The 22,061-nt window shown below is 44.2% G+C and overlaps 2 protein-coding genes across 2 annotated transcripts in view; both read left to right on the top strand.

Annotated features, from left to right (window-relative positions):
* Positions 1-10,732: 10,732 nt before the first annotated feature.
* Positions 10,733-22,061, top strand: part of LOC129856038 (annexin A5-like) — a 34,043-nt gene continuing 22,714 nt past the window's right edge. Inside the window, exons 1-2 of the mRNA XM_055924173.1 lie at positions 10,733-10,765; positions 11,105-11,156. Of these exons, the coding sequence (XP_055780148.1) occupies positions 11,154-11,156 (3 nt within the window). The 5' untranslated portion in view covers positions 10,733-10,765; positions 11,105-11,153. The remainder of the gene's footprint in view (positions 10,766-11,104; positions 11,157-22,061) is intronic.
* Positions 10,734-22,061, top strand: part of LOC129856040 (annexin A5-like) — a 128,508-nt gene continuing 117,180 nt past the window's right edge. Inside the window, exons 1-2 of the mRNA XM_055924176.1 lie at positions 10,734-10,765; positions 11,105-11,156. Coding sequence (XP_055780151.1) covers positions 11,154-11,156 — 3 coding nt within the window. The 5' untranslated portion in view covers positions 10,734-10,765; positions 11,105-11,153. The remainder of the gene's footprint in view (positions 10,766-11,104; positions 11,157-22,061) is intronic.

Genomic DNA, 22,061 nt, shown 5'->3' with positions numbered 1-22,061 from the left:
TATATACAGGGGGTACCAGCACAGAGTCAATGTGGAGGCTATATACAGGGGGTACCGGTACAGAGCCAATGTGGAGGCTATATACAGGGGGTACCGGTACAGAGTCAATGTGGAGGCTATATACAGGGGGTACCGGTACAGAGTCAATGTGAAGGCTATATACAGGGGGTACCGGTACAGAGTCAATGTGGAGGCTATATACAGGGGGTACCGGTACAGAGTCAATGTGGAGGCTATATACAGGGGGGTACCGGTACAGAGTCAATGTGGAGGCTATATACAGGGGGGTACCGGTACAGAGTCAATGTGGAGGCTATATACAGGGTGTTACGGTACAGAGTCAATGTGGAGGCTATATACAGGGGGTACCGGTACAGAGTCAATGTGGAGGCTATATACAGGGGGTACCGGTACAGAGTCAATGTGGAGAGTATATACAGGGGGTACCGGTACAGAGTCAATGTGGAGGCTATATACAGGGTGTTACGGTACAGAGTCAATGTGGAGGCTATATACAGGGGGGTACCGGTACAGAGTCAATGTGGAGGCTATATACAGGGGGTACCGGTACAGAGTCAATGTGGAGGCTATATACAGGGGGTACCGGTACAGAGTCAATGTGGAGGCTATATACAGGGGGTACCGGTACAGAGTCAATGTGGAGGCTATATACAGGGGGTACCAGTACAGAGTCAATGTGGAGGCTATATACAGGGTGTACCGGTACAGAGTCAATGTGGAGGCTATATACAGGGTGTTACGGTACAGAGTCAGTGTGGAGGCTATATACAGGGGGTACCGGTACAGAGTCAATGTGGAGGCTATATACAGGGGGTACCGGTACAGAGTCAATGTGGAGGCTATATACAGGGGGTACCGGTACAGAGTCAATGTGGAGGCTATATACAGGGGGTACCGGTACAGAGTCAATGTGCGGGGGCACCGGTTAGTCAGTAAGGTGACTTATGAATAGATAACAGAGTAGCAGCAGCGTAAAGGGGGGGGGGGGGGCAATGCAAATAGTCTGGGTAGCCATTTGATTAGATGTTCAGGAGTCTTATATCTTGGGGGTAGAAGCTGTTTAGAAGCCTCTTGGACCTAGACTTGGCGCTCCGGTACCGCTTGCCGTGCGGTAGCAGAGAGAACAGTCCATGACTAGGGTGGCTGGAGTCTTTGACCATTTTTAAGGCCTTCCACTGACACCGCCTGGTATAGAGGTCCTGGATGGCAGGAAGCTTGGCCCCAGTGATGTATTGGGCCGTACGCACTACCCTCTGTCGCGCCTTGCAGTTGCCATGATACCAGGACCAGGATCAGGATGCTCTCGATGGTGCAGCTGTAGAACCTTTTAAGGATCTGAGGACCCAAATCTGTTCAGATCCTAATCAAAGTCAAAACATGTGGTTTCCATATGCCATTTTTTTACATTCCATCCATTACAATGAGCCCGTCCTCCTATAGCTGCTTCCACCAGCCTCCTCTGGTAGTCAACTGGGGTGGGACTTCCAACTTCATTGGCTGATCCCTCCTGGTGACCCTGTTGGAGTCATGTCCAACCAGGTCATCAGGACAGATCAGCCACTCGTGAAGAGGAACCTGACCTACTTTACAGTGGAGATCACCTCAGTGGGGTGGCCCGTATTGTCACAGAACACGATAACGGACCTGATAGAGAGATGACAATGAATCTCTATCGTCAACCAATCAGCACCTGCTCTATCATCAACCAATCAGCACCTGTTCTATCGTCAATCAATCATCACCTCAGTGGGGCGGCCCGTGTTGTCACAGAACACGATAACGGACCTGATAGAGAAATGACAATGAATCTCTATCGTCAACCAATCAGCACCTCAGTGGGGCGGCCCGTGTTGTCACCTGCATTGTTGGAGGCTCTATCATCAACCAATCAGCACCTGCTCTATCATCAACCAATCATCACCTGCATTGTTGGAGGCTCTATCGTCAACCAATCAGCACCTGCTCTATCATCAACCAATCAGCACCTGCCTTGTTGGAGGCTCTATCATCAACCAATCAGCACCTGCTCTATCATCAACCAATCATCACCTGCTCTATCATCAACCAATCAGCACCTGCTCTATCATCAACCAATCAGCACCTGCTCTATCATCAACCAATCATCACCTGCTCTATCGTCAACCAATCAGCACCTGCTCTATCATCAACCAATCAGCACCTGCTCTATCATCAACCAATCATCACCTGTTCTATCGTCAACCAATCAGCACCTCAGTGGGGCGGCCCGTGTTGTCACAGAACACGATAATGGACCTGATAGAGAGATGACAATGAATCTCTATCGTCAACCAATCAGCACCTGCTCTATCATCAACCAATCAGCACCTGTTCTATCGTCAACCAATCAGCACCTGCATTGTTGGAGGCTCTATCATCAACCAATCAGCACCTGCTCTATCGTCAACCAATCATCACCTGCTCTATCATCAACCAATCAGCACCTGCATTGTTGGAGGCTCTATCATCAACCAATCATCACCTGCTCTATCATCAACCAATCATCACCTGCCTTGTTGGAGGCTCTATCGTCAACCAATCATCACCTGCTCTATCATCAACCAATCAGCACCTGCTCTATCATCAACCAATCAGCACCTGCATTGTTGGAGGCTCTATCGTCAACCAATCATCACCTGCATTGTTGGAGGCTCTATCATCAACCAATCATCACCTGCATTGTTGGAGGCTCTATTGTCCACCAATCATCACCTGCATTGTTGGAGGCTCTATTGTCAACCAATCATCACCTGCATTGTTGGAGGCTCTATCATCAACCAATCAGCATCTGCATTGTTGGAGGCTCTATCATCAACCAATCAGCACCTGCATTGTTGGAGGCTCTATCATCAACCAATCAGCATCTGCATTGTTGGAGGCTCTATCATCAACCAATCAGCACCTGCTCTATCATCAACCAATCAGCACCTGCTCTATCATCAACCAATCAGCACAGTGTTTTTGTATGACCCACGCGAACGTGATCAAAGACATGATTGAAACAGGAAACAATTTGGCCATGATTCATCTAGTGGATATGAACAGTACAAAATGATTCATCTGGGGAATATGAACAGTACTAAATGATTCATCTGGGGAATATGAACAGTACTAAATGATTCATCTGGTGGATATGAACAATACTAAATGATTCATCTAGTGGATATGAACAGTACTAAATGATTCATCTAGTGGATATGAACAGTACTAAATGATTCATCTAGTGGATATGAACAGTACTAAATGATTCATCTAGTGGATATGAACAGTACAAAATGATTCATCTAGTGGATATGAACAGTACTAAATGATTCATCTAGTGGATATGAACAGTACTAAATGATTCATCTAGTGGATATGAACAGTACTAAATGATTCATCTAGTGGATATGAACAGTACTAAATGATTCATCTAGTGGATATGAACAGTACAAAATGATTCATCAAGTGGATATGAACAGTACTAAATGATTCATCTGGTGGATATGAACAGTACTAAATGATTCATCTAGTGGATATGAACAGTACTAAATGATTCATCTAGTGGATATGAACAGTACTAAATGATTCATCTAGTGGATATGAACAGTACTAAATGATTCATCTAGTGGATATGAACAGTACTAAATGATTCATCTAGTGGATATGAACAGTACAAAATGATTCATCTGGTGGATATGAACAGTACTAAATGATTCACCCGGGGGATATGAACAGTACTAAATGGTTCATCTAGTGGATATGAACAGTACTAAATGATTCATCTAGTGGATATGAACAGTACAAAATGATTCATCTGGTGGATATGAACAGTACTAAATGATTCATCTGGTGGATATGAACAGTACTAAATGATTATGCTATGCTACCAGGAGTTAGCATTTAGCAGTCTCTTCTACTAAACCTGAAAAGGGGCGGCTTCTAAATGTTATGCAGCGAAAACAGACAAATATTTCAAAATGGGACTTTCGTAACCACACAGTGGGCCTGTTACGATGCAATGACGGATTTGACAGATGTGCACTATGTTAGATCAGACGTGTTAAATGTGAGGCCATCCAGCGTTCGTTTTCCATCCCCCACAGTCTGCGTTCCGTTAAACTCTTTACTGCATCTGTGGCACAACTGGCCTCGTTGATCTGAGCCTAGCTGTTAAACTCTTTACTGTATCTGTGGTACAACTGGCCTGTTGATCTGAGCCTAGCTGATAAACTCTTTACTGCATCTGTGGCACAACTGGCCTCGTTGATCTGAGCCTAGCTGTTAAACTCTTTACTGCATCTGTGGCACAACTGGCCTCGTTGATCTGAGCCTAGCTGTTAAACTCTTTACTGTATCTGTGGTACAACTGGCCTGTTGATCTGAGCCTAGCTGTTAAACTCTTTACTGCATCTGTGGCACAACTGGCCTGTTGATCTGAGCCTAGCTGTTGGAAAACCACATTATTTTCCGACTTTCAGCTGTTGCAGAAATACCTCCCCGTAGAGATGGAACCTGACACTATGTATCTTCCCTCTACTCCCTGTGCCAATATGACTAATGCACTTAGCAGAGACTGTAGTCTGGTATGGTGTGTTGAGAGAGAGAAGGAGGGAGAGGAAGAGAGGGAGGGAGGGAGAGAGGGAGAGAGATAGAGAGACAGAGAGAGAGAGAGAGAGAGAGAGAGAGAGAGAGAGAGAGAGAGAGAGAGAGAGAGAGAGAGAGAGAGACAGAGAGAGAAAGAGAGTGAGAGGAAGAGAGGGAGGGAGGGAGGGAGAGAGAGAGAAAGAGAGGGAGAGAGAGAGAGAGAGTGATGACGAGAGAGAGAGAGAGAGAGAGAGAGAGAGAGAGAGAGAGAGAGAGAGAGAGAGAGAGAGAGAGAGAGAGAGAGAGAGAGAGACAGAGAGAGACAGAGAGAGAGAGAGAGGGAGAGATGGAGAGGGGAACAGTGGCAATTTTAGTGTGTACATCTTGGTGGGACAAACTTGCCAAACATTTGTTAGATGCATGCCAGCAAAGCCACTAAACAATACATGAATTGCACTTTAACGGTGACAAACGGTGCTGACAAACTGTTAGGGTCTACATAAAGCTGTCCCATCAGCAGTACCAACACCTTACCACTGCTACACCTGGCTACCAGCGGAGCCTTGTCTGGCAGAGAAACAGTTCATTCAGCCTCATTTACTGCCTTTTAATAAAACATAGCTGATATGGCTGACTTGCTTAAACAAATGTGGTTTCTAATGACAATGGAGATGTACAAACTATGGCATAAGGGAACAATGAGCAGATAAGAGGCAATCCTTAACTTCGATTAAGACATTAATGAGCGAGCTAGGATGGGCGTAGTCAATATAACTATTTGTTCAGCACTTTTGAAATGTACAGGTACAGAATTCAGAACATGGGCGGTTCTTACAGTATTCTCCCTGTACACCAAGTCAGAACTGCAGGATAAATAAAGGGGGCATATAAGCAGACAATGAAAGCTCTTACAATATTCGATGATGACATTTCTCTAAAACAGGTTATAGGCTACATGTGCGCCACCAAGTCAGAACAGTAGGTGAAGTTATGAGGGGAGAAGGGACCAAATGATTAGGGTGAGGCACATGGGCTACTAACAGCTTACTACACAACATACACTTAGTATTACTTTCTTAGCTACAGTATACATATCTCCCTGGCATATTACATCACTTATGCAGCGGCAGACAATACATTTTTGGACTCACCTTGTTGTGCTGTGCTCACTTGAACAGGAAGGTGGCGCAGCGGTCCTTCGTGGGCAAATTTTGTCATCAAATTTTGTCATCAAATTTTGTCATCAAAGTCTGGCATGCTCTGGATTTATGATGCTTTCAAGACAGCTGGGAACTCTGATAATAACAAGGTTCAATCATGACGTCAGTGATCTTCAGGTCGAAGCTCTAGAAAGTTCCCCACTTGGAATTCCGAGTTGGATGACCGTATTTTCCCAGTCAGAGCTGGTTGTTTTCTGAGTTCCCAGTTGTCTTGAACTCACTGAAGTCTGAGATTTCCAAGTTCTGAGTTTCCAGTTGGATTGACAGCACGGCCAATGTATTCAACCTTTTATGGCCCATGATGTTGAATGTTTATGTCACACCCTGGCCTTAGTTATCTTTGTTTTCATTATTATTTTAGTTAGGTCAGGGTGTGACATGGGGAAGTTTGTGTGTTTTTGTATTGTCTAGGGTGTTGTATGGTTTAGGGGGTTAAATAGAGTAGATGGGTTAGTGTTCAGTGTAGGTGTCTAGGAAAGTCTATGGTTGCCTGAATTGATTCTCAATCAGAGACAGCTGGTTATTGTTGTCTCTGATTGGGAGCCATATTTAAGGCAGCCATAGGCTTTAGCTGTTTGTGGGTAATTGTCTATGTCTAGTCTATGTTGCATGTTTGCACTTAGTCATTTATAGCTTCACGTTCGTCATTTTGTTGTTTTGTTTGTTCTTCTGCAAAATAAAGAGAAGATGTATTTTGCACACGCTGCGCCTTGGTCCACTCTTTCTAAAGAAGACGATTGTGACAGAATTACCCACCAATCTAGGACCAAGCGGCGTGTCAAGTGGCAACAGGACCCACCTACACAGGATTCATGGACATGGGAGGAGATACTGGATGGTAAGGGACCTTGGGCACAACCGGGAGAATATCGCCTCCCTCGTGAAGAGCTGGAGGCAGCTAAAGCCGAGAGGAGGCGATATGAGGAGGCAGCACGGAAGCAAGGCTGGAAGCCCGTGAGTACAACCCAAAAATTTCTTGGGGGGGGCCTTAAAGGGAGTGTGGCGAAGTCAGGTAGGAGACCTGCGCCTACTCCCTGTACTTACCGTGGAGAGCGAGAGTACGGGCAGACACCGTGTTACGCAGTAGAGCGCATGGTGTCTCCTGTACGCGTGCATAGCCCGGTTCGGTACATTCCAGCTCCACGTATCGGCCGGGCTAGATTGAGCGTTGTGCCGGATGTCATGAAGCCGGTCCAACGCATCTGGCCACCAGTGCGTCTCCTCGGGCCGGCTTACATGGCACCAGCCTTACGCATGGTGTCCCCGGTTCGCCTACATAGCCCGGTGCGGGTTATTCCACCTCCCCGTACTGGTCGGGCGACGGGGAGCATACAACCAGGTAAGGTTGGACAGGCTCAATGCTCAAGAGAGCCAGTATGCCTGCACGGTCCGGTATTTCCGGCGCCACCTCCCCGCCCCAGTCCAGTTCCACCAGTACCTACACCACGCACCAGGCTTCCTGTGCGTCTTCAGAGCCCTGTGCCTCCTCCACGCACTAGCTCTATGGTGCGTGTCTCCAGCCCTTTACCACCAGTGCCTACACCACGCACCAAGCCTCCTGTGTGTCCCCAGAGTCCTGTGCGTCCTGTTGCTGCTCCCCGCACTAGCCCTGAGATGCGTGTCCTCAGCCCGGTACCTCCAGTTCCGGCACCACGCACCAGGCCTACAGTGCGTCTCAGCCGGCCAGAGTCTGCCGTCTGCCCAACGGCGCCTGAACTGCCCGTCTGCCCAACGCCGTCTGAACTGTCCGTCTGCCAAGCGCCGCATGAACTGCCCATCTGTACTGAGTATTCAAAGCCGCCCGTCTGTACTGAGCCTGCAAAGCCGCCCGTCTGCCATGAGCCTTCAGAGCCGTCCGCCAGACAGGAGCCGCCAGAGCCTTCCACCAGACAGGATCAGCCAGAGCCTTCCGCCAGACAGGATCAGCCAGAGCCTTCCGCCAGACAGGATCAGCCAGAGCCTTCCGCCAGACAGGATCAGCCAGAGCCTTCCGCCAGACAGGATCAGCCAGAGCCTTCCGCCAGACAGGATCAGCCAGAGCCTTCCGCCAGACAGGATCAGCCAGAGCCGTCAGCCAGCCATGAGCAGCCAGATCCGTCAGCCAGCCATGAGCAGCCAGATCCGTCAGCCAGCCATGAGCAGCCAGATCCGTCAGCCAGCCATGAGCAGCCAGATCCGTCAGCCAGCCATGAGCAGCCAGATCCGTCAGCCAGCCATGAGCAGCCAGATCCGTCAGCCAGCCATGAGCCGTCCAGCCAGGATCCGCCAGAGCCGTCCAGCCAGGATCCGCCAGAGCCGTCATCCAGCCAGGATCCGCCAGAGCCAGCCAGCCAGGATCCGCCAGAGCCAGCCAGCCAGGATCCGCCAGAGCCAGCCAGCCAGGATCCGCCCCTCAGTCCGGAGCTGCCCCTTATCCTGGTGCTGCCCCTTATCCTGGTGCTGCCCCTTATCCTGGTGCTGCCCCTTATCCCGGTGCTGCCCCTTAGTCCGGTGCTGCCCCTTATCCCGGTGCTGCCCTTTAGTCCGGTGCTGCCCCTTAGTCCGGTGCTGCCCCTTAGTCCGGTGCTGCCCCTTAGTCCGGTGCTGCCCCTTAGTCCGGTGCTGCCCCTTAGTCCGGTGCTGCCCCTTAATCCAGTGGGGTTAAGTTGGAGGGTGGTCATTTGGAGGAGGCTACGAAAGCGGGTAGTGACTATGGTGGGGTGGGGACCACGACCAGTGCCAGAGCCGCCACCGTGGACAGACGCCCACCCAGACCCTCCCCTAGACTTTATGCTGGTGCGCCCGGAGTTCGCACCTTAAGGGGGGGGTTATGTCACACCCTGGCCTTAGTTATCTTTGTTTTCATTATTATTTTAGTTAGGTCAGGGTGTGACATGGGGAAGTTTGTGTGTTTTTGTATTGTCTAGGGTGTTGTATGGTTTAGGGGGTTAAATAGAGTAGATGGGTTAGTGTTCAGTGTAGGTGTCTAGGAAAGTCTATGGTTGCCTGAATTGATTCTCAATCAGAGACAGCTGGTTATTGTTGTCTCTGATTGGGAGCCATATTTAAGGCAGCCATAGGCTTTAGCTGTTTGTGGGTAATTGTCTATGTCTAGTCTATGTTGCATGTTTGCACTTAGTCATTTATAGCTTCACGTTCGTCATTTTGTTGTTTTGTTTGTTCTTCTGCAAAATAAAGAGAAGATGTATTTTGCACACACTGCGCCTTGGTCCACTCTTTCTAAAGAAGACGATCGTGACAGTTTATTCTTTTAAGCTTGGAAAAGACACCCTTAAACCCAGACTTGGACCATACACCCTCTCCACCGAATAGCAGACTAGTGATTGCTTTGCAACGCTTGCGGTTAACCACAGAAAGCACTGACCTCGGCTGAAACACCTGCATTTTGGAGCCTTAAATCAAGAAAGGAATAAAGAGACCATGTTTGTGTCTTTATTAACAATTTTTTTTTTTTTACATAGTTTGCAAACTGATATGTGACAGGTATTAATGCCCAAATAACATGCTAAACAGGCACACAAAAAACAACATTTTTATTTATATTTATTATAGCTATACAAGTGGGGCCCAAAACAGACTGCCCCACCTGCCCTGAATGACGGGTCGCCAGACTGCCCCACCTGCCCTGAATGACGGGTCGCCAGACTGCCCCACCTGCCCTGAATGACGGGTCGCCAGACCGCCCCACCTGCCCTGAATGACGGGTCGCCACTGAATGGACTAACATCAAACTGCTGTGTAATATAACTCACAAACGTTGTGAATATTTATTTGGAGGAAGAATTGTATGCTGGTGCATGTGTGTTGTTACTACAGAGGTGATCTGTGTCTCCACTCCACAGTCATAATACAAGCCTACTGCTAATGTGAGTTAACGCAGTTCCAACATTATCCACAGGGGGGCAGTCTAAAATCACAATCCTGCTATTTTGCACCTAACTAGATTATAATTTCATGCAAAACGTTACTTTGTGTTCTAGGCTGCCACCCTGTGGATTGTTTTGGAACTGCACCGTGCGGCAGAATGACGAGTTCACGTTAGTCGGCAGTAACGTGACCAACGTCAACATGAGGCTTATTTTTTTTTATTGCCGATCAAATATTGGACTTGGTTTATATGGTTAATGAAAAACATTGCTATAGAATAATGATACAAATACTTTTGCCAACATTTTTTCTTCATGGAAAATTGTGCTGTAGTTATTCACTTGTAATTTGTATCTGTTAATATATTTGTATATTATTGACACCATATTCCATGAGTTTACTGACCACAATCCATTGAATTAATATTGAGAAGTGTTGCTTATTTGGCGTCAGGAGAGCACAGCGCATTGAGATATGCAACATAGTATTGCGTCTCTGCAAAATGTTCACTACTGGCAATGCGGGGCCAAGAGTGCGGGGCGCTTCATTTCGGTCTCTGCGCGACTGTTTCGGGTTACTACATGATTCCATGTGTGTTATTTCATAGTTATGATGTCTTCACTATTATTCTACAATGTAGAAAATAATAAAAATGAAGAAACCCCTGCTCCCCCCCCCCCCCCCTCCTCTCCATCTCTTGTCACCTGTTCAGGTGAACCTGCACGGTTTCTATGGAGACAGATTGCACACACCATCCTCAACTGTCATCCCTAGCAGCAGTTTGATTAAGTTGTTTCTCGGTTTGTCCGTTTGTTCGGTTTGATTGAGATGGTTTTACACCGCGGACAAGTCCACAAACCGTTTGCTTCACTACTCTGACGTTGAAATAGTGTAAATAGTTTGGGATTAAACACGTCATCTCCCCGTCTACCGCTGAACCCGAGCTGTTTAGTCATACAGGGTGTGTCTCTGTTCACTCGCAGCGGACTCGTTTTTCCACTCTTTCTACCGGTGCCTCTCTCTTCCTCTCCCTCTCGTTACTGTGAGCTCCGGTGCAGACTCGACCTCCTCCGGTAAGTTTCCGTCGCTCAACATCAGATCGTTAGTTGAAGAGTTGTTGACGTGGTTATTCTGCTGAACTAGGTGATGTGTGTTTTACCGGACTGTGATTGTAGCTGGGATCATTTATCAACACGGATGCGACGAGATACAACAGTATTTGATCAGATAATGTCGAGCTGTGGCTGTTGCAAAAGAGGATACGTTATATTCTCTAACTCAGTCAGTTTTATGAATGGAAACACAGATCTGTGGCTATTTTCCATGACTGTAAACGTGGAAAACTTTTTGACGGCGTTTGAAGCTTTTGGTTTGTAAATGAGTTGGTGATTCTGTTCTGTGTTTCTCTTCAGACAGAACGATCTTTCTTCTAATCAAACCAACGATCAACTATCTATCAGAATGGTAAGTTCAACTTCACTAGGCGACTGTATAATGCTGGTATGATAATGTCGAATTTCATTTCACTTTTAAAGCCACTTCAGATGATAACACGGAAATGTTTCGCTGTCGGGTTAAAGAGAAGTGTGTGATTCCATTACTATGTAAATGTTTAACTTTCTATCTCTGCCTATAATGGACACCACATCCGCGGCACCGCCCCGGTAACTGTCATTAAATAATCATTAGACTTTATCCCAGACCAATACACAGTGTAGAACCCAGTATGGAACACATGGGTTCTAGGTTATTACACTATATAACTGTAGAACCCAGTATGGAACACATGGATTCTAGAACAGGTTATTACACTATATAACTGTAGAACCCAGTATGGAACACATGGATTCTAGAACAGGTTATTACACTATATAACTGTAGAACCCAGTATGGAACACATGGATTCTAGAACAGGTTATTACACTATATAACTGTAGAACCCAGTATGGAACACATGGATTCTAGAACAGGTTATTACACTATATAACTGTAGAACCCAGTATGGAACACATGGATTCTAGAACAGGTTATTACACTATATAACTGTAGAACCCAGTATGGAACACATGGATTCTAGAATAGGTTATTACACTATATAACTGTAGAACCCAGTATGGAACACATGGGTTCTAGAACAGGTTATTACACTATATAACTGTAGAACCCAGTATGGAACACATGGGTTCTAGAACAGGTTATTACACTATATAACTGTAGGACCCAGTATGGAACACATGGGTTCTAGAATAGGTTATTACACTATATAACTGTAGAACCCAGTATGGAACACATGGGTTCTAGGTTATTACACTATATAACTGTAGAACCCAGTATGGAACACATGGGTTCTAGGTTATTACACTATATAACTGTAGAACCCAGTATGGAACACATGGATTCTAGAACAGGTTATTACACTATATAACTGTAGGACCCAGTATGGAACACATGGGTTCTAGAACAGGTTATTACACTATATAACTGTAGAACCCAGTATGGAACACATGGGTTCTAGAACAGGTTATTACACTATATAACTGTAGAACCCAGTATGGAACACATGGATTCTAGAACAGGTTATTACACTATATAACTGTAGAACCCAGTATGGAACACATGGGTTCTAGAATAGGTTATTACACTATATAACTGTAGAACCCAGTACGGAACACATGGATTCTAGAACAGGTTATTACACTATATAACTGTAGAACCCAGTATGGAACACATGGGTTCTAGAACAGGTTATTACACTATATAACTGTAGAACCCAGTATGGAACACATGGGTTCTAGAATAGGTTATTACACTATATAACTGTAGAACCCAGTATCGAACACATCGGTTCTAGAACAGGTTATTACACTATATAACTGTAGAACCCAGTATGGAACACATGGGTTCTAGAACAGGTTATTACACTATATAACTGTAGAACCCAGTATGGAACACATGGGTTCTAGGTTATTACACTATATAACTGTAGAACCCAGTATGGAACACATGGATTCTAGAACAGGTTATTACACTATATAACTGTAGAACCCAGTATGGAACACATGGGTTCTAGAACAGGTTATTACACTATATAACTGTAGAACCCAGTATGGAACACATGGGTTCTAGAACAGGTTATTACACTATATAACTGTAGAACCCAGTATGGAACACATGGGTTCTAGAACAGGTTATTACACTATATAACTGTAGAACCCAGTATGGAACACATGGGTTCTAGAACAGGTTATTACACTATATAACTGCAGAACGAAGGGAGATCATTTGAGACGATAGTCCCATATAAGAGTTTCGTTCATCCTGGTGATTTTCTCCCAAAACATATGTGTCGTGTTTGGCATTAAAAACATTGTTAATCTATTGCCTAATAATGAAGGTAATATGGTGTTGATGCTGAAGGATACTGGCCCTGTCCCCAATCCCCAAACTAGCTTTCTGCACTCAACACTAATGTATGATCCCAACATGTACTGGCCCTGTCCCGAATCCCCAAACTAGCTTTCTACACTCAACACTAATGTATGATCCCAACATGTACTGGCCCTGTCCCCAATCCCCAAACTAGCTTTCTACACTCAACACAAATGTATAAACCCAACATGTAAAGTGTTGGTCTCATGTTTCATGAGTTTCTCCTTCGCCAAGAGGATCCATCCACCTGACAGGTGTGGCATATCAAATATCAAGAAGCTGATTAAACAGCATGATCATTACACAGGTGCACCTTGTACTGGGGACAATAAAAGGCCACTTTAAAATGTGCAGTTTTGACACACAACACAATGCCACAGATGTCTGAAGTTGAGGGAGTGTGCAATTGACACGCTGACTGCAGGAATGTCCACCAGAGCTGTTGCCTGAGAATTGTATGTTATTTTCTCTACCATAAGCCACCTCCAACGTTGCTTTAGAGAATTTGGCAGTATGTCCAACCGGCCTCACAACCGCAGACCACGTGTAACCACGCCAACCCAGGACCTCCACATCCGACTTCATCTGCGGGATCGTCTGAGGGGGGAGCCCTTTTGTGGGGAAAAACTATTTCTGATTGGCTGGGCTCCTGCCCAGTCATATGAAATCCGTAGATTAGGGCCTAATTCATTAATTTTTTATTACACTTTTATTTAACTTGGCAAGCCAGTTAAGAACAAATTCTTATTTACAATGACGGCCTACCAAAAGACAAAAGGCCTCCTGCGAGGACGGGGGCTGGGATTAAAAATATAGAAACAATTTGACAAAACACAGATCACGACAAGAGAGCCACCACAACACTACATAAAGAGAGACACCACAACACTACATAAAGAGAGACACCACAACACTACATAAAGAGAGACACCACAACACTACATAAAGAGAGCCACCAGAACACTACATAAAGAGAGACACCACAACACTACATAAAGAGAGACACCACAACACTACATAAAGAGAGACACCACAACACTACATAAAGAGAGACACCACAACACTACATAAAGAGAGACACCACAACACTACATAAAGAGAGACACCACAACACTACATAAAGAGAGACACCACAACACTACATAAAGAGAGACACCACAACACTACATAAAGAGAGCCACCACAACACTACATAAAGAGAGCCACCACAACACTACATAAAGAGAGACACCAGAACACTACATAAAGAGAGACACCACAACACTACATAAAGAGAGACACCACAACACTACATAAAGAGAGCCACCACAACACTACATAAAGAGAGACACCACAACACTACATAAAGAGAGACACCACAACACTACATAAAGAGAGACACCACAACACTACATAAAGAGAGACACCACAACACTACATAAAGAGAGACACCACAACACTACATAAAGAGAGACACCACAACACTACATAAAGAGAGACACCACAACACTACATAAAGAGAGCCACCAGAACACTACATAAAGAGAGCCACCAGAACACTACATAGAGAGAGCCACCAGAACACTACATAAAGAGAGACACCAGAACACTACATAAAGAGAGACAACACTACATAAAGAGAGCCACCAGAACACTACATAAAGAGAGACACCACAACACTACATAAAGAGAGACACCACAACACTACATAAAGAGAGCCACCACAACACTACATAAAGAGAGCCACCAGAACACTACATAAAGAGAGCCACCAGAACACTACATAAAGAGAGCCACCACAACACTACATAAAGAGAGACACCAGAACACTACATAAAGAGAGCCACCACAACACTACATAAAGAGAGCCACCACAACACTACATAAAGAGAGCCACCACAACACTACATAAAGAGAGCCACCAGAACACTACATAAAGAGAGCCACCAGAACACTACATAAAGAGAGACACCACAACACTACATAAAGAGAGCCACCACAACACTACATAAAGAGAGCCACCACAACACTACATAAAGAGAGCCACCAGAACACTACATAAAGAGAGCCACCAGAACACTACATAAAGAGAGACACCACAACACTACATAAAGAGAGACACCACAACACTACATAAAGAGAGACACCACAACACTACATAAAGAGAGACATCACAACACTACATAAAGAGAGACACCACAACACTACATAAAGAGAGCCACCACAACACTACATAAAGAGAGACACCACAACACTACATAAAGAGAGACACCACAACACTACATAAAGAGAGCCACCAGAACACTACATAAAGAGAGCCACCAGAACACTACATAAAGAGAGACACCACAACACTACATATAGAGAGACACCACAACACTACATAAAGAGAGACACCACAACACTACATAAAGAGAGCCACCAGAACACTACATAAAGAGAGACACCACAACACTACATAAAGAGAGACACCACAACACTACATAAAGAGAGACAACACTACACTACATATAGAGAGACACCACAACACTACATATAGAGAGACACCACAACACTACATAAAGAGAGACACCACAACACTACATATAGAGAGACACCACAACACTACATAAAGAGAGACACCACAACACTACATAAAGAGAGCCACCAGAACACTACATATAGAGAGACACCACAACACTACATAAAGAGAGACACCACAACACTACATATAGAGAGACACCACAACACTACATAAAGAGAGACACCACAACACTACATAAAGAGAGCCACCAGAACACTACATAAAGAGAGACACCACAACACTACATAAAGAGAGACACCACAACACTACATAAAGAGAGACACCACAACACTACATAAAGAGAGACACCACAACACTACATAAAGAGAGCCACCACAACACTACCTAGAGAGAGACACCACAACACTACATAAAGAGAGCCACCAGAACACTACATAAAGAGAGACACCACAACACTACATAAAGAGAGACACCACAACACTACATAAAGAGAGCCAACACTACATAAAGAGAGACACCACAACACTACATAAAGAGAGACACCACAACACTACATATAGAGAGACACCACAACACTACATAAAGAGAGACACCACAACACTACATAAAGAGAGCCACCAGAACACTACATAAAGAGAGACACCACAACACTACATAAAGAGAGACACCACAACACTACATAAAGAGAGACACCACAACACTACATATAGAGAGACACCACAACACTACATAAAGAGAGACACCACAACACTACATAAAGAGAGCCACCAGAACACTACATAAAGAGAGACACCACAACACTACATAAAGAGAGACACCACAACACTACATAAAGAGAGACACCACAACACTACATAAAGAGAGACACCACAACACTACATAAAGAGAGCCACCACAACACTACATAAAGAGAGCCACCAGAACACTACATAAAGAGAGCCACCACAACACTACATAAAGAGAGCCACCAGAACACTACATAAAGAGAGACACCACAACACTACATAAAGAGAGACACCACAACACTACATATAGAGAGACACCACAACACTACATAAAGAGAGACACCACAACACTACATAAAGAGAGACACCACAACACTACATAAAGAGAGACACCACAACACTACATAAAGAGAGACACCACAACACTACATAAAGAGAGACACCACAACACTACATATAGAGAGACACCACAACACTACATAAAGAGAGCCACAACAACACTACATAAAGAGAGACACCACAACACTACATAAAGAGAGCCACCACAACACTACATAAAGAGAGCCACCACAACACTACATAAAGAGAGCCACCACAACACTACATAAAGAGAGACACCACAACACTACATAAAGAGAGACACCACAACACTACATAAAGAGAGACACCAGAACACTACATAAAGAGAGACACCAGAACACTACATAAAGAGAGACACCACAACACTACATAAAGAGAGACACCACAACACTACATAAAGAGAGACACCACAACACTACATAAAGAGAGACACCACAACACTACATAAAGAGAGACACCACAACACTACATAAAGAGAGCCACCAGAACACTACATAAAGAGAGCCACCACAACACTACATAAAGAGAGACAACACTACATAAAGAGAGACAACACTACATAAAGAGAGACACCACAACACTACATAAAGAGAGACAACACTACATAAAGAGAGACACCAGAACACTACATAAAGAGAGCCACCAGAACACTACATAAAGAGAGCCACCAGAACACTACATAAAGAGAGACACCACAACACTACATAAAGAGAGACACCAGAACACTACATAAAGAGAGACACCACAACACTACATAAAGAGAGACACCACAACACTACATATAGAGAGACACCACTACATAAAGAGAGACTATAAAACACTACATAAAGAGAGACACCACAACACTACATAAAGAGAGACTATACAACACTACATAAAGAGAGACACCAGAACACTACATAAAGAGAGACACCACAACACTACATAAAGAGAGACTATACAACACTACATAAAGAGAGACACCACAACACTACATAAAGAGAGACACCACAACACTACATAAAGAGAGCCACCAGAACACTACATAAAGAGAGACACCACAACACTACATAAAGAGAGACACCACAACACTACATATAGAGAGACACCACAACACTACATAAAGAGAGACACCACAACACTACATAAAGAGAGACACCACAACACTACATAAAGAGAGACACCACAACACTACATAAAGAGACACCACAACACTACATAAAGAGAGACACCACAACACTACATAAAGAGAGACACCACAACACTACATAAAGAGAGACCACAACACTACATAAAGAGAGCCACCACAACACTACATAAAGAGATACACCACAACACTACATAGAGACACCACAACACTACATATAGAGAGCCACCACAACACTACATAAAGAGACACCACAACACTACATAGAGAGAGACACCACAACACTACATAAAGAGAGACACCACAACACTACATAAAGAGAGACACCACAACACTACATAAAGAGAGACACCACAACACTACATAAAGAGAGACACCACAACACTACATAAAGAGAGACACCACAACACTACATAAAGAGAGACACCACAACACTACATAAAGAGAGACACCACAACACTACATAAAGAGAGCCACCAGAACACTACATAAAGAGAGACAACACTACATAAAGAGAGACACCACAACACTACATAAAGAGAGACAACACTACATAAAGAGAGACACCACAACACTACATAAAGAGAGACAACACTACATAAAGAGAGACACCAGAACACTACATAAAGAGAGCCACCAGAACACTACATAAAGAGAGACACCAGAACACTACATAAAGAGAGACACCACAACACTACATAAAGAGAGACACCACAACACTACATATAGAGAGACACCACTACATAAAGAGAGACTATAAAACACTACATAAAGAGAGACACCACAACACTACATAAAGAGAGACTATACAACACTACATAAAGAGAGACACCAGAACACTACATAAAGAGAGACACCACAACACTACATAAAGAGAGACTATACAACACTACATAAAGAGAGACACCACAACACTACATAAAGAGAGACACCACAACACTACATAAAGAGAGCCACCAGAACACTACATAAAGAGAGCCAACACTACACTACATAAAGAGAGACAACACTACATAAAGAGAGACACCACAACACTACATAAAGAGAGACACCAGAACACTACATAAAGAGAGCCACCACAACACTACATAAAGAGAGACACCAGAACACTACATAAAGAGAGCCACCAGAACACTACATAAAGAGAGACACCACAACACTACATAAAGAGAGCCACCAGAACACTACATAAAGAGAGACACCACAACACTACATAAAGAGAGCCACCAGAACACTACATAAAGAGAGCCACCAGAACACTACATAAAGAGAGCCACCACAACACTACATAAAGAGAGCCACCAGAACACTACATAAAGAGAGCCACCACAACACTACATAAAGAGAGCCACCAGAACACTACATAAAGAGAGACACCACAACACTACATAAAGAGAGCCACCAGAACACTACATAAAGAGAGACACCACAACACTACATAAAGAGAGACACCACAACACTACATAAAGAGAGACACCACAACACTACATAAAGAGAGACATCACAACACTACATAAAGAGAGACACCACAACACTACATAAAGAGAGACACCACAACACTACATAAAGAGAGACACCACAACACTACATAAAGAGAGACACCACAACACTACATAAAGAGAGACACCAGAACACTACATAAAGAGACTCCACAACACTACATATAGAGAGACACCACAACACTACATAAAGAGAGACACCACAACACTACATATAGAGAGACACCACAACACTACATAAAGAGAGCCACCACAACACTACATAAAGAGAGCCACCACAACACTACATAAAGAGAGCCACCAGAACACTACATAAAGAGAGACAACACTACATAAAGAGAGACACCACAACACTACATAAAGAGAGACACCACAACACTACATAAAGAGAGACACCAGAACACTACATAAAGAGAGACACCAGAACACTACATAAAGAGAGCCACCACAACACTACATAAAGAGAGACACCACAACACTACATAAAGAGAGCCACCACAACACTACATAAAGAGAGACACCACAACACTACATAAAGAGAGACACCACAACACTACATAAAGAGAGACACCACAACACTACATAAAGAGAGACACCACAACACTACATAAAGAGAGACACCACAACACTACATAAAGAGAGCCACCACAACACTACATAAAGAGAGACAACACTACATAAAGAGAGACACCACAACACTACATAAAGAGAGACACCACAACACTACATAAAGAGAGCCACCACAACACTACATAAAGAGAGACACCACAACACTACATAAAGAGAGACACCACAACACTACATAAAGAGAGCCACCACAACACTACATAAAGAGAGCCACCACAACACTACATAAAGAGAGACACCACAACACTACATAAAGAGAGACACCACAACACTACATAAAGAGAGCCACCACAACACTACATAAAGAGAGCCACCACAACACTACATAAAGAGAGACACCAGAACACTACATAAAGAGAGACACCACAACACTACATAAAGAGAGACACCAGAACACTACATAAAGAGAGACACCACAACACTACATAAAGAGAGCCACCAGAACACTACATAAAGAGAGACACCAGAACACTACATAAAGAGAGCCACCACAACACTACATAAAGAGAGACACCAGAACACTACATAAAGAGAGACACCACAACACTACATAAAGAGAGACACCACAACACTACATAAAGAGAGCCACCACAACACTACATAAAGAGAGACACCACAACACTACATAAAGAGACACCACAACACTACATAAAGAGAGACACCACAACACTACATATAGAGAGCCACCACAACACTACATAAAGAGAGCCACCAGAACACTACATAAAGAGAGACAACACTACATAAAGAGACAACATAGCAAGGCAGCAACACAACATAACAACAACATGGTAGCAACACAAACCACGGTACAAACATTATTGGTCACAGTCAACAGCACAAAGGTCAAGAAGGTAGAGACAACAATACATCACACAAAGCAGCCACAACTGTCAGTAAGAGTGTCCACGATTGAGTCTTTGAACGAAGAGATGGCTAGACAGTGTACCGTCTAGCCGTGTGATTACCTCAAGCTCTAAACCCTCAGAGGTAGTAATCACACCGGTGGGAAGAGCGGCATTCTTCTTACCAAACCACATGACCTTTGTTTTGGAGGTGTTCAGAACAAGGTTAAGGGCAGAGAAAGCTTGTTGAACACTGAGAAAGCTTGTTGGACACTAAGAAAGCTTGTTGGACACTAAGAAACCTTGCTGGACACTAAGAAAGCTTTGTTGGACACAGAGAAAGCTTGTTGGACACTAAGAAAGCTTGTTGAACACTAAGAAAGCTTTGTTGGACACAGAGAAAGCTTGTTGGACACTAAGAAAGCTTTGTTGGACACATAGAAAGCTTGTTGGACACTGAGAAAGCTTGTTGGACACTGAGAAAGCTTGTTGGACACAGAGAAAGCTTGTTGGACACTAAGAAAGCTTTGTTGGACACAGAGAAAGCTTGTTGGACACAGAGAAAGCTTGTTGGACACAGAGAAAGCTTGTTGGACACTAAGAAAGCTTGTTGGACACTAAGAAAGCTTGTTGGACACAGAGAAAGCTTGTTGGACACTGAGAAAGCTTGTTGGACACAGAGAAAGCTTGTTGGACACTAAGAAAGCTTGTTGGACACAGAGAAAGCTTGTTGGACACAGAGAAAGCTTGTTGGACACAGAGAAAGCTTGTTGGACACAGAGAAAGCTTGTTGGACACTGAGAAAGCTTGTTGAACACCGAGAAAGCTTGTTGGACACTGAGAAAGCTTGTTGAACACCGAGAAAGCTTGTTGGACACAGAGAAAGCTTGTTGGACACTAAGAAAGCTTGTTGGACACAGAGAAAGCTTGTTGGACACTGAGAAAGCTTGTTGGACACAGAGAAAGCTTGCTGGACACTGAGAAAGCTTGTTGGACACTGAGAAAGCTTGTTGGACACTAAGAAAGCTTGTTGAACACTGAGAAAGCTTGTTGGACACAGAGAAAGCTTGTTAGACACTGAGAAAGCTTGTTGGACACTAAGAAAGCTTGTTGGACACAGAGAAAGCTTGTTGGACACTGAGAAAGCTTGTTGAACACTGAGAAAGCTTGTTGGACACTAAGAAAGCTTGCTGGACACTGAGAAAGCTTGTTGGACACTAAGAAAGCTTGTTGAACACTGAGAAAGCTTGTTGGA

The sequence above is a fragment of the Salvelinus fontinalis genome, chromosome 5, assembly GCF_029448725.1.
Source record: "Salvelinus fontinalis isolate EN_2023a chromosome 5, ASM2944872v1, whole genome shotgun sequence".
Lineage (NCBI taxonomy): Eukaryota > Metazoa > Chordata > Actinopteri > Salmoniformes > Salmonidae > Salvelinus > Salvelinus fontinalis.
The sequence above is the reverse complement of the archived record's forward strand: the minus strand, read 5'-3'. Positions and strand labels throughout refer to the sequence as shown.